This window comes from Homalodisca vitripennis, chromosome 8, assembly GCF_021130785.1.
Source record: "Homalodisca vitripennis isolate AUS2020 chromosome 8, UT_GWSS_2.1, whole genome shotgun sequence".
Classification (NCBI taxonomy): Eukaryota; Metazoa; Arthropoda; class Insecta; order Hemiptera; family Cicadellidae; genus Homalodisca; species Homalodisca vitripennis.
The window spans coordinates 23,726,795-23,741,352 of NC_060214.1; the positions used below are offsets into that span (position 1 = coordinate 23,726,795).

At 37.2% G+C, this 14,558-nt stretch overlaps 1 protein-coding gene across 1 annotated transcript in view; it reads right to left on the bottom strand.

Moving 5' to 3' along the window:
* The window catches only part of LOC124367432, a 91,984-nt gene that overhangs the window by 12,151 nt on the left and 65,275 nt on the right, over window positions 1–14,558 (bottom strand). Inside the window, 5 exon segments of the mRNA XM_046824241.1 lie at window positions 2,543–2,748; window positions 3,260–3,423; window positions 5,368–5,465; window positions 10,332–10,535; window positions 11,643–13,970. Of these exon segments, the coding sequence (XP_046680197.1) occupies window positions 2,543–2,748; window positions 3,260–3,423; window positions 5,368–5,465; window positions 10,332–10,535; window positions 11,643–13,970 (3,000 nt within the window).

The following is a 14,558-nucleotide window of genomic DNA, read 5'->3' on the forward strand; positions in this document are numbered from 1 at the left end:
CTGAGAAAACGCCACTCAGCCAAATTTAAGGTTGGACATGCACCATCAGTTTATTCTTGTTTATGCAAAATTTCAAGTCAACAGATGAAATCTTTCTCAAGATATCTTGCCACATACGTTCACGTTAATATCTCTTAATTGTCTTCATTTTCTATTTGCTGTCCTTCCAATAGTCACATTTATTTTCAACACGTCTCTTAGGAGTGGTATTTTCCCATCACAATGGAAGTCTGCTTTTGTCCGTCCTCTTAATAAGATTTCAGCACCAGCGTCATGTTCAGATTATAGGCCGATAAATATTCTTCCTGCATTATCTAAAGGCCTAGAGAGAATTGTGCACTGCCAATTCACTGAATATCTATCTTACAACAACATATTTAGTGACTATCAATCTGGTTTTCGGACCAACCACAGTACAGAAACTGCACTTTTAAAAGTGACGGATGACATTAGGCTTGCTATGGATCACAGACAGGGCACAATTCTCACTCTTTTCGATTTCTCAAAAGCTTTCGACAGCGTAAACCATAAAGTATTGCTAGCTAAACTAAGGCTAATAGGGTTTTCTAGTCATGTATTAACTTGGCTGAGATCTTATCTGTCAGGGAGACGGCAGTGTGTAAAAGTGGATGACATGACTTCGGACTGGGAAATTGTTACTTGTGGGGTGCCACAGGGATCGATTCTTGGTCCTTTATTATTTGTACTGTACGTGAACGACATTCATTCTGTACTTAAACATAGCTCATATCACATGTATGCTGATGACCTGCAAATCTATTCACACTTTAAAATTGACTCCATTAATGAATGTATCACCAAAATCAATAGTTACAAATATCGTTATGTGGTCCAAACATCATGGCCTGAGACTAAACCATGCAAAAACGAAACCAATCATTATTTGTCACTCTCGTTTACGAAACTCAATAAACTTCAATACTATTGAAACGTTAACTGTAAATGGTAACACCCTGCCATACTACGACAAGGTGAAGGATCTTGGTTTGACTATAAACTCGACTTTGACTTGGACTGACGCTGTTGCGGAGATTTGTAAACGGGTTTTCGCATCTATTCACTCACTGAAACGTTTACAACGATTTTTACCAGAACATATCAAGCTGCTCTTGACTAAATCACTCGTACTTCCACATTTCAATTACTGTAACTCTGTGATCAATGATATGACCATAGTACTGAGTGAGAAGCTGCAAAGAACTCAAAACTACTGTATACGTTACGTTTACGATGTGAGACGGGAGCAGCACATCACACCGTACTATATTCAGTCAAATATTCTAAAATTAAAAGATCAAAGATCCATCAAAATTTTAAAACTGGTTCATTCAATATTGAAATTTGGTTTTCCAAGATATTTTTCTGAATATTTTAAATCTGTGTCTCATGTAGGTATAAGAAGCACTCGCTCTGGCTCATACATTTTGAGAATGCCTCAGCACAGGACTGCAGTGTTTGATAAGTCATTCCATGTAATGGCTTGTAGGTTGTGGAATGCCCTTTCCCAAACAATTACTTCCATCGATAGCAGTTCCCGGTTTGTGGCGAAACTGAAAGATATGTATCTTGAATGGTTAGCCGGGGCAGTTCCGGTCTGAGATGCTGTGGGCATGACACTGGCAGAGGGATGAATGTGAGATTGTGTGTGAAAAAGTTCATTTAGCAATAAATACTTTAATTTATTTGTATATTAAAAATATAAATTTATATTATGTTTTAAGAATAGTAGAGATGGTTAATTTATTAATGTGTTAAATTTTAATTATTACACGTTAAAATATTATATTAATTTCACTACTTTGTGTAAATGTAATTATTTCTTTATTTTATTATCTTTATTATGTTTTGTTTTATTCTTAGATAATATTTATTTGATGTTTTAAATTTTACATTGCAACAGGTTAAATGTAAGAAAGGGCCATGCGGCCCTAACTTTGCCTGTAAAAATAAAGAATTTTTCATTTCATTTCATTTAATTGTGTACTGAGCTTTTTTAAAAATTTATTTATTCTGAAATTTTCTCATTGCCATCATAGTTACCGATAAGATCAATGTAAAAATATTCCCTAACACTCAGCCAAATCCCATCGCACATGCACCATCATCAAACTCAGTGTTCCTCATGTAAAAATTAAGTTTCATGCACAATTTCAATTTTATACTTTAGTTTGTTTTCAAAATATCGTGCGGGCAGACAGACAGAAATAAAATTTTTTATCCCCGTGAGAGATAAGACTTCGCTAACGCTCAGCCGATAAAAAAATTAATTTCAGTTTTAAACTCCAGTTACTCAAAAATTGAATGTATTTTAGAATTAATCATAAAAAACTGCACTTCATTTTTCCTAGTGTTTTCTGCTGTAGCACTTTATCACTAAATCAGCTTTTTTTTGTCCACTTTATCAAAACTTGCTCAGAATAAGTGTATTAAGGATTTAATAAACAGTTTTCCTGAGTAAGGCAAGAATATTCCAATACATGCGTCTTAAAATGGATAACCAAACTTGTTCTCAATGACTCACATTGGAGAAGACTGCTATCTTGGCGAGCACGTCCAGGATGCGGAACCATACGCCGATGTTGGGTGCGCGAAGTGGCACCGGCCGTCTGTAGAACACAAGGAACTTGCGCGCGTCCAACCGCATTTCCAGGACATTGTTTATCAGCGCGAACACCGGTGCCAGTGGAAACGCTGATACGAAAATTGTTACAAACCCGTACTGAATCACTGAAACAGAATAAGAAAGATGTGAGATTCTGATTTAGACCACATGATCAAAAGAAGTAATTTTTCAGCACACTGTACTAGGCTCTGATAGTTGATAAGCAAAACTAAACTAGCTACTACACACAATTATCCAGGACGATGAAGAGCTCCAGGTACGCGTCACTGAATGGTTGAGATCACAGGTGGCTGAATTCTATGACACAGTGCGGAGATGTTCCCGTTGTCATGGCTGGATGCTGTCTGATGTGCCGAGCACGAGCACAGCAATATATATACATAATAGGCATGCGCCTGGCGGTGTCAGGTAGAAACTTTCCTTACTTTCTGAATAGCTATCATTTGAAATACCTTCACTGTTTGCAGTAAAAAGATATAAATAAAAACTTATATCATACGCTAGCATTCAGAATGTGGCAGACCTTGAAGATATGTAAAAAATAATATTTCTTCAAGACAGTGAACTAATTACAGATAAAAGCCAAGCACTCCTAACAAGACGAGAATAACTAACCCATCTCCAGGTATTCGTTGAAGAGACCGCGATCCCCCCAGTCCAACAGCTTGTAGTCCTCAGTCCACTGTTTGGAGACGCCTCCGTCCACCACATCCTCGTCAGAGTCGTGGCTGTCCAGCCCCGTCGCCAGCATGAAAGTGTTGTACCACTTGTATAGGAACCTGTAACATAACTCACAAATATTAGGTGTAAATATGGTCAAATGTGGGAAGAATACAACAGGGCCTAATATCTTAACCCTTCGCATGCCACTAATAAATCCATCAACTTTCCAAATAACAACATTTTGTTTCTTTAACTAGTTTTTATTATATATTTTATTGCCAATGGCGCAGTGTAGTGGGTACGGCGGTTATCGCAAGATAACCAGATCAAGCAACGCCGAGCGTGCCTGCTGCTTGGACAGGTGACCGCTGAGCGATCCTGTCCTTGCAAGCGGCCCGCCTGCCCGGCCATTGGTGGTGGTTCGGAAGTCATCTTTAAGCCGTTGGTCCCCAGGTTAAGTGTTAGAGAGGGCTTCTTAGCCCTAACTTCGCCTGGTAAAATAAGACATTCTTTACTTTACTTTACTTTACTTTTATTATAGCTAAATTATAAAAAGTAAAAGCAAAAAAGTATAAAATAGGGGATTTTACTTCAAATTAGCGTATTTATTGATAAAAATAAAAAAAGAACTATTTACAAAACTGTCTATTTAAAATTAATTGTAATTTCATTGTAAAATATAACTGAAATGAATAGTTTAATTATCTTTTACTATAAAACAAGATAAATATTGCAAACTAATCACAACACTACCACATGATGATATGTTTGGTTATGGCTCTGTAGGAGACGTAGAGCTGACGAGCACATGGTTGGAGTAAGACAAAGGGCACTCGCCTCCCCCTGCCGCAGAGTGTTTTTTAAATTGCCTAAGAAGCTTATAAATTGCACTTAGTCCTGTAAGAACCTTTGCGCTGCTTCCGGAGTGACAGGATATTCAGGATGGGTAAGGTTAGGGAGTAGGGGCCGCCTCCTATCGAGATCCATGAGGAAGAATTAGGGCACTACATCTCAAAGTCATCCCGGAAGAAGGGGAGGCCAGCTCTGAACCAGCCTCTCCAGTCAAAGTAGGCAGGGGGTGGCACACCCTTGTTGAGGTTAACAAGAACCTCTGAGGTAAGGGAACAAACCCCACCAACTCCAACAGTCATCTTCCACAGTAGACTAGACCTATCGAATTGCCCTTGCGCCCCAGAATCTCAACATTTGCGGTTAGTGATGTGCCGCTACTGGACATCCATAAGGTTGCCCAGTTTGAAGTGGCACATCGGTTTTTGCTGTGCCCAGTGGTGGGTTCAACTGGAAGGTATAAACCACCCAGAAGTGATCCCTGCTGGGTAATAGTGAAAGTCATTAATAAATACTTCCTTGGCAACAGCAATAAGCACGAAGGCCTTTTGTGAACTAAAAAATCTCCAAGAGATATAATCTATAATATCGGATATAACTGTATTTGGCGTTAAGGTCAAAGAAGCGTGGGAAGGGTTAAAATAACTTAGTACAATTACTAAACGAGAGACGTAAACCAACACAATACAGTTTTGAACGATTAGGAGCAAATATGAAATTAAATGCAAGAACCTTCCAAAATTATACATTGATCAGACATGACACAACTTCAGAATGTGATAAGAAAAACTTCAAGGTCACAATCTTTTCTGATCATTTGATTAACAATCATCGGCCAATACCCTTGAAGGAGAGCCTGGTACTAGCAATTGCCTTTCTCTGCTTTTAATTCTTTCATATACACCTTTCCTTCACTTCATATGACGTAAAAAGTATGACATTTTGTTAAATACTTTGGCCATGTGAACAGCTCAATAAACTGGTAACATTTTTGTTGTTAATTGACATACAAAACTGGAAATTAATGTCTGTAAATGATTTACTCTATATATATAAACACATAAATAAACAAGCTAAATGTAAATATAACTCCTGTTACTATATTTAGGTAAAATTTTAGATCCAAAAATACATTAGAACGTGTTTAGAACAAGACAGGAGTGACAAGGCAGTAATTACAATTGTTACGTGGCAGCTCCACAACTACTTACGGAAGCACCATCTCAAGTACACTGTTCAACGCCTGCTGACCCACCATGATGATGGCAAGTTGTATACAGAGCTCCATCAGACATCCGCCGGGGTTACACTGGCAACAGACAGACAGACGTCAGAGTGGCGGTAATACAACTACTGGGTAAAACAGTCATGATGATTGCCTTAGCTAGTCTCACCTGGACCTGATTTTATACCAACCTCCCCTGAGAATCAGAATAAAGAATTTTATTCTCAGTTGTTAATAACTAAAATAACGATAAACCTTGTACATAATTTAACATATAAAGATGCACGTCATTGAAATAACAAAATAATATAAATGTATTATGAATAAAGTAAGTAAAAAACAATGTAATTAAAATCTTATATCACGAGTATTACAAGCCAATTATTCATGTACAGAGTAAAATACTTTTTGTTTCAACTAGTTTCCTAGTAGTACTTGAAATGTGTGTAAGATGCAGTCCAATGTACTGAAAGTGTAAATGATAAGAATAGGTACACTAATTTTAAGAAACTTTACAAGAAAGATATAGCAAATGCTAAGAAAACTGCCAATGACGACCTCATTTTAAACGCCAAAAATAAATGCCAAATGGCCTGGAATGTAATCAGGAGGGAGTCGGGCTCAGTTAAGTGCAAACCAGAAATACATATTACTCCTGAGTGTCTTAATAACTATTTTGTTAATGTTTCAACACTTGTAAAAAATCTCCAAGGCAGTGTAGACTTAGATGCTGGTTCCATGTACAGAAGCCATTCTGACTTTCTTTTAAACTTTGATAAGCCTATACCTGAAACTGGTTTTGGTTGGCAACATGTTGATTCTGATGTAATACTATCGGTTGTGTCTAACCTTAGTAACAGTAAAAGCGAAGATGTGTTTGGCCTCTCCAATTATGTTATCAAAGCATTAGGGAATACTTTAGTTAGTCCTCTTACATATTTAATTAACTTAGTTCTTGTAAATGGTATATTTCCAAATTGTTTAAAATTAACAAGAGTGTAACGTGTCTATAGTAGGGTTATCTTCTATAAACCAATTACAACTATTTTTGTTTTAGTATAAGAGCGATCAATTGTGTTCTGAACTAATAACCCTTTATTCTAAGAATGCACAAGTTCCAATGGAATTCAATAATTAAACTCAGTATAAAATTAACTGTAATTCTAATAAAAATATGAAATCAATAATACAGCAACGCCAAGCTATCTTTCTTTACTTTTAATTTATTCTCAATTATTTCTTATGTTTAACCCATCAAAAGTTCACAAGTCCAGTCTTAAAATTAACAATCAATCAATCATTCAATAATTGTGTCCTTCAAGTTCTCAGTGCTAATGTATTCAACACAAACTCAAAATAAAAATCTTCATTAAACTTCAAAATAAAATAATCTTCTTCAAATATAAAATGAAACAAATAATAAAATAAGACTTCTTCTCAAAATAAAAATCAAACAAATAAAGGTAATATTAATATTTAATATATGAACAAAGACAATGTCCAACCAGTTAAACTCAAAATTGTATCAATTTCAAACTACTTATTTTCTGTAAATTTCCAATTTCCAAATTATTGAATTATCCAGAATTATCCGCTTGGCTTTGAAGGTTAAATTTAGGAACTTGTTAAAATATCTATAGAATCTCAGAACATTAAATGAATTTTCTTTTTTAGTAGGCTATTCCTGATTAAACCAAATTGAACAGGAAAATATCATCAAGTAATTTTCTATTTCAATATTAAATTCTAACTTTCACAGTACCTCACACATCTGCTGAAGACTTCACCAAGTAACCAAAATGACTATTATAGATTAATTAATTTAAACTTGAGACTTTAAATTTTGAAAAGAAATTTTAATCTTAAACTCAACCTTCTTCCCGAAAAATCAATACGGCAAGAGTAGGCTATCACTTCTACACGTACTTCTCTCTCTGAGCACACAGCAAAGAATTTCCGAAAAACGTGGTTGAAGCCACCGGAAGGATCTAGAAGTCCCTCCCACCATCTAATCAACCTAACATTGGCCAATCAAATTTGAGCAAACACAATGTCTGAATTGGATGGTACCTATCCAACCCAGACCTGTAACCTATGCTCAATACCTAGATACAAAAGGAAGCTTCTAGCATTCCTCGAACCCGAATTGACAAGAAATTCAGCACTGCTGGAAGGCTCACAATCTTACAATTCACTTATTATATTAATTTACAATTCTCTTAATAAAAATATAAAGATTCCTATAAATAATTAAATAAATATAGGAAGCATCCTATAAAGAGTAACCCCTATTTTTAAAAAAGGCGACTGTAACTCAGCTGAATGTTATCGACCCATTGCTATTGTCCCGATTATTGAATCCTGCTTAATACTTCAGTTGAATGAATATTTTAGTACTAATGGTTTACTGTATCAGCACCAATATGGGTTTCGACCAAAGCACAACACCTGCTCTGCAATAGCAGTTATTTTAGAATATATATTAACTGGTTTTGAAAACAAATCAATAATAGCCTCTAATTTAATAGATTTAACCAAGGCCTTTGATTGTCTTTCTTTTGATATTTTATATGACAAATTATCTTTCTATGGTATTAGAGATAATGAATTGAACTTAATAAAATCCTATCTGTCTGAGCGGAAACAAAAAGTGGTGGTCAATAACAATAGTTCAACCTATCAAGAAGTGATTGCAGGTGTCCCTCAAGGCTCTGTCCTTGGGCCCTTTCTCTATCTGATTTTTGTTAATGATATATATTGTAATATTCCTTCTCTTTGCGTACTTTACGCAGATGACACCACACTTATCTGCTCTGATGATAACTTTGAAAATGTTAAACCAAAAATTAAGAATGCTTTTGATTCAGCAAAAATGTGGTTTCAATTAAATAATCTAGTTATAAATGATAACAAGACTGAGTTAATCTATTTCTCTCTAAGAGATATTCCTGCTGAGGACAACACAGTGAGTGTGTAAAGTTGTTGGATTTTACCCTGGACAATCAGCTGAGCTGGGAGCCTCATATACTAAATCTGTGCAAAAGACTGTCACGTGTTGTATTTCTACTCAGAAAACTTAAACAATCAGTTAGCTTAGACACTCTTATACTATCCTATTATGGTTTTTTCCATTCACTAATGACATATGGAATAAGCTTTTGGGGCAATTCATGTCATGCTTCAAAAGTTTTCATTTGGCAGAAAAAAGCCATTAGAATCTTAGATAACCTTACCAACAGACAATCCTGTAAGGCAAGTTTTCAAAGGTTAGAAATTATGACAATGCCGTCCTTGTATATTTTAGGCAATTTAACTTATGTCAAAGAAAACATAGACTCATGTTCTTGCCAAAGCTCCTTTCATGATCATCTAACTAGCAAAGAAACAATCTGGCGACACCTTCGGTAAGACTTTCTAAAACAATCAACAGCCATGTATATCAACAACTTAAATTGTTTAACAAATTACCATTAGCTATTAGAAACATGACATACAAAAATTTTAAAAATATCATTACTAAACTGTTAAAAAGTCAGGCATTTTACACAACTGATGAATACTTTAGTCTTCAAGTCCCACATGTAAATCTGTATTTTGATTAAGTTATTTCTGTTAAGTACCACCTTTGTCAATATTTCTGTTAAGTACCACCTTTGTCAATATTTCTGTTAAGTACCACCTTTGTCTCTTAAATACTTCTTGTGCCTTGTTCATATTAATCTGTATTTTGATTAAGTAATTTCTGTCAAGTACCACTTTTATCCATCACTGTCAACCAGATGTCTCAGTTTGCATTTGAGTTAGGCCTGTTTGTCTCTTTCATTTTGCATTTTCTTCTGTTTCACAAAACTGCTTAAAACAACTTCCTATATTAAGGCACCTTAATCCTAAGCTTGTGACTAATTTTACTCATACAATGTACAATTTTTAAATACTTTTTGTGTATAAAGTTATGATGTTACCATAACAGTTTTATATTATAACATAGAAATGACGTGTCCTATTGCATTGTTAATATGCCTAATAGAAATAAATATAATTGTCTATTGTTTTGTCTATTGTCTATACATGCTTGGAACAGTCTTTTTGTATTAAGGCCTCTAAAAGAGGCACACATGTATCCCTTTCATGAACATTCTTAATAATTTGTGATGTCTTTTGTGCCATGTAAAGACAGTTTTAGTACTGCTACAGTTGCCCCTCAAAGTCATTCCACAATTTACATTAGATGAGAGTGTTGATGGAGAGTTTGATTGGATGCTGTGTTGGATGATCAACTTAGGCACCTTTAATTTTCATCAATCTTTTTTTACAAAGACCTTCAAGATGTGTTGCACGAAAGAGTTATCATCTTTTATCTTCCACAGAACAAACTTTTGGAGAAGGTACAATTTTTTACTAGTAACCTCATTTTGAAACCCTTACTAAAGGAGGAAGGATGGTGAAAATCAGAGGTCTCTAAGTTGACTCCTACCAACATAATGTCTAAATGAAGTTTAGACTGTTAATTTGTTCAAACAAGACCCATTTTGGATTGAGCAGTCATAAATTACTTTTCTTGGTGTTGTGGGTTTTATTTTATCAAGACCTGTATTTTGAAGTATCATTCAATGGATCATCTCATTTACAATTTTTGAATTGTCCCCTGCCTCTTATTTTGAAGCAATGGGTAATAACTTTAAAATAATCACACATGTCCCGTTTTACATATTCCCAAACGAAATTCGATAATTCTCTACCATTAAAAATTTAGGGTGAGGAAATGGGACTTTTGGTACCTCTATTATTGCTCACTAAATTCAGCTTATTAGGGTGACAACTGTAAAACATTTTCAGACATCCACAGAGATTCAGAAATGTATTATCAAAAAGTAACAAAAATCCTAATAGATTAGTTGTCAGTCAGCCAGACAAATCAGATCCTGGCCTTATTCTGTATTAGATATTTACCTCTTCCTGCCGATAACCGAAGATCCGGTTGTACTTGGCCGGATAGCCGACAAACTTTCCCTTGAGGAAGGCAATGTACATGATGGACGTGTAGTAGTTGACGAACTGGAACATGTAGATCTTGACGGTGAGTGAGTCGTCAAACTCGGACTGCGTGCGCAGCAGCTCCATCTCGGTCAGGTACACAGCCAACATGTCATAGATCTGGGGACACAGGTGTGGTGGTACAGGGACATGGAAGAGTTATAAAGAAGATTTAAGCCTCTGGGTTTAATTTTATCTATAAAAAATTAATTGTACTGTCATAAACTGTTAGATACTTGTTAGGGCAAAAAACTGATTAATGCGTACACAGACCGTTAGCACTCCACTAGTTATCCTGAAGTAGAAAGCCTTGAATAAACTAATTTTCCATTGCGATTGCAAAAATAATATGTCAAAAATATAATGTAATTTATGTAGAAAAAGAGATGAGTTGGAAAAGTTGTAATTTAGTAGTGTTTTTTTCAATACGTCCCCCCGACAGGGGATATTTTTTTCAAGACAAAAATCTCTAAAAACTTCTCACGAGCTTCCTTTATCCATTAAATACTGTCTTATACAGGGTGAGACGAAAGTCTAGATACACCCTTACAAAAGTTGAATGATATGTATGAAGAATCATAATGCTGTCTGATACAGGGTGTCTGCGTGTGAGGACACAACTAGGAGCTATGATCAATTTGATAACAGGCATCTAGGATTTTGATAGAATTTTATACTTTAGTTTTTATATGCCATACAACAGCGTTTTGACAGAATATTATTTTACCCTGCTGATTAAATTTTAACAGATCATAATTCAAATACAAATTAAAGATTGGTAACCCCACCATGTTTGGGATCATATCTAAAACATCGTAGTACACTCAACTTTGCACCTGATGAGACAATGAGAACACTTCTTCATCTACATTACACTGGATGGCTTGGTAAACCAGACAGACCTATTTTGTGATTTAGGTGTCTTTGATCTCAAAAAAATGCAGAGTTTGTTTTTATCATCTTCACTAGCAGCTTTCTTTTAAGATGGACGTAGATGCCCGGACCTGGAGTCAAGTCTATGACAGTATCAGATTTCAGATCCTGCACTAATTAGAAAGTGAAACAGAGCTTAAATCGGAATTCGCATTGAATCCTTCCTACCATAGCAATGTTATATGTATAAAACTGAGAATAATACCGTTGTATCGCACGCCTTCTTGGTAGAGATATCAATCAAACACATGGTTGGACAATGCACTAATCAGAATGAAAGGAAATGTGACTCACATAGTTGAAGACCATGATGCACACCAGGTTGATGGTGGCAGCAGTGGCTGGAATGATAACAACGGAGTATCTTGTGGCGAGGGAGTTGTCTTCCAGTAGGCTCAGAGTAGTCAACATGGACATGCGGTACAGCACCACTCCAAATACTGCTGCAATCGCCAGAGCTGTCTGCAAAATCCACACAATATAGTCACAATGCAGTTGATGGAGAAGTAGAGTATACAGGGAGTTGTCTTCCAGTAGGCTCAGAGTAGTCAACATGGACATGCGGTACAGCACCACTCCAAATACTGCTGCAATCGCCAGAGCTGTCTGCAAAATCCACACAATATAGTCACAATGCAGTTGATGGAGAAGTAGAGTATACAGGGAGTTGTCTTCCAGTAGGCTCAGAGTAGTCAACATGGACATGCGGTACAGCACCACTCCAAATACTGCTGCAATCGCCAGAGCTGTCTGCAAAATCCACACAATATAGTCACAATGCAGTTGATGGAGAAGCAGAGTATACAGGGAGTTGTCTTCCAGTAGGCTCAGAGTAGTCAACATGGACATGCGGTACAGCACCACTCCAAATACTGCTGCAATCGCCAGAGCTGTCTGCAAAATCCACACAATATAGTCACAATGCAGTTGATGGAGAAGCAGAGTATACAGGGAGTTGTCTTCCAGTAGGCTCAGAGTAGTCAACATGGACATGCGGTACAGCACCACTCCAAATACTGCTGCAATCGCCAGAGCTGTCTGCAAAATCCACACAATATAGTCACAATGCAGTTGATGGAGAAGCAGAGTATACAGGGAGTTGTCTTCCAGTAGGCTCAGAGTAGTCAACATGGACATGCGGTACAGCACCACTCCAAATACTGCTGCAATCGCCAGAGCTGTCTGCAAAATCCACACAATATAGTCACAATGCAGTTGATGGAGAAGTAGAGTATACAGGGAGTTGTCTTCCAGTAGGCTCAGAGTAGTCAACATGGACATGCGGTACAGCACCACTCCAAATACTGCTGCAATCGCCAGAGCTGTCTGCAAAATCCACACAATATAGTCACAATGCAGTTGATGGAGAAGTAGAGTATACAGGGAGTTGTCTTTCAGCAGGCTCAAAGTAGTCAACATGGACATGCGGTACAGCACCACTCCAAATACTGCTGCAATCGCCAGAGCTGTCTGCAAAATCCACACAATATAGTCACAATGCAGTTGATGGAGAAGTAGAGTATACAGGGAGTTGTCTTCCAGTAGGCTCAGAGTAGTCAACATGGACATGCGGTACAGCACCACTCCAAATACTGCTGCAATCGCCAGAGCTGTCTGCAAAATCCACACAATATAGTCACAATGCAGTTGATGGAGAAGCAGAGTATACAGGGAGTTGTCTTTCAGTAGGCTCAGAGTAGTCAACATGGACATGCGGTACAGCACCACTCCAAATACTGCTGCAATCGCCAGAGCTGTCTGCAAAATCCACACAATATAGTCACAATGCAGTTGATGGAGAAGCAGAGTATACAGGGAGTTGTCTTCCAGTAGGCTCAGAGTAGTCAACATGGACATGCGGTACAGCACCACTCCAAATACTGCTGCAATCGCCAGAGCTGTCTGCAAAATCCACACAATATAGTCACAATGCAGTTGATGGAGAAGCAGAGTATACAGGGAGTTGTCTTCCAGTAGGCTCAGAGTAGTCAACATGGACATGCGGTACAGCACCACTCCAAATACTGCTGCAATCGCCAGAGCTGTCTGCAAAATCCACACAATATAGTCACAATGCAGTTGATGGAGAAGTAGAGTATACAGGGAGTTGTCTTCCAGTAGGCTCAGAGTAGTCAACATGGACATGCGGTACAGCACCACTCCAAATACTGCTGCAATCGCCAGAGCTGTCTGCAAAATCCACACAATATAGTCACAATGCAGTTGATGGAGAAGTAGAGTATACAGGGAGTTGTCTTCCAGTAGGCTCAGAGTAGTCAACATGGACATGCGGTACAGCACCACTCCAAATACTGCTGCAATCGCCAGAGCTGTCTGCAAAATCCACACAATATAGTCACAATGCAGTTGATGGAGAAGCAGAGTATACAGGGAGTTGTCTTCCAGTAGGCTCAGAGTAGTCAACATGGACATGCGGTACAGCACCACTCCAAATACTGCTGCAATCGCCAGAGCTGTCTGCAAAACCCACACAATATAGTCACAATGCAGTTGATGGAGAAGCAGAGTATACAGGGAGTTGTCTTCCAGTAGGCTCAGAGTAGTCAACATGGACATGCGGTACAGCACCACTCCAAATACTGCTGCAATCGCCAGAGCTGTCTGCAAAATCCACACAATATAGTCACAATGCAGTTGATGGAGAAGCAGAGTATACAGGGAGTTGTCTTCCAGCAGGCTCAGATACTGCTGCATTCCACTTATCGTCACATTAATATGATTGGCAAGAGACAAGTGGGTGGATTTTCAATTTCCAGTAATTATAAAATTCTGTAGAAGATATTTTCAGTTCATCTACAATGTTATTTTCTTCCCACTTTCAGATAAGAAATTGTTTTTGGAAAATAAACCATTTCCTAAATGCAACAGTGATGAAGTTTCACAAACAGATCAAAAGTTACCAAGAAGTGGTCCTCAACAAGCAGACTGTGACTACTCCTCCAATGCTCATTCATACAGTCTCAGTTTTACAAGAATACTTCTTGATAGTCGTCCATTTCTTAGTCACGATTATAGGTTTAAAAACCTACACAAAGTTTCCTGGCTCAACAAAACCTGTGCTACAGTGTGTCTGATTTAAAGAGAGATCTATAAAAAGACATTTAGACAATAGACAATAGACAAATTCTTTATTTACAAATTCTTTGAGAATTGTAACTTGTCAACATTTGTTACAGATCATATAAATAC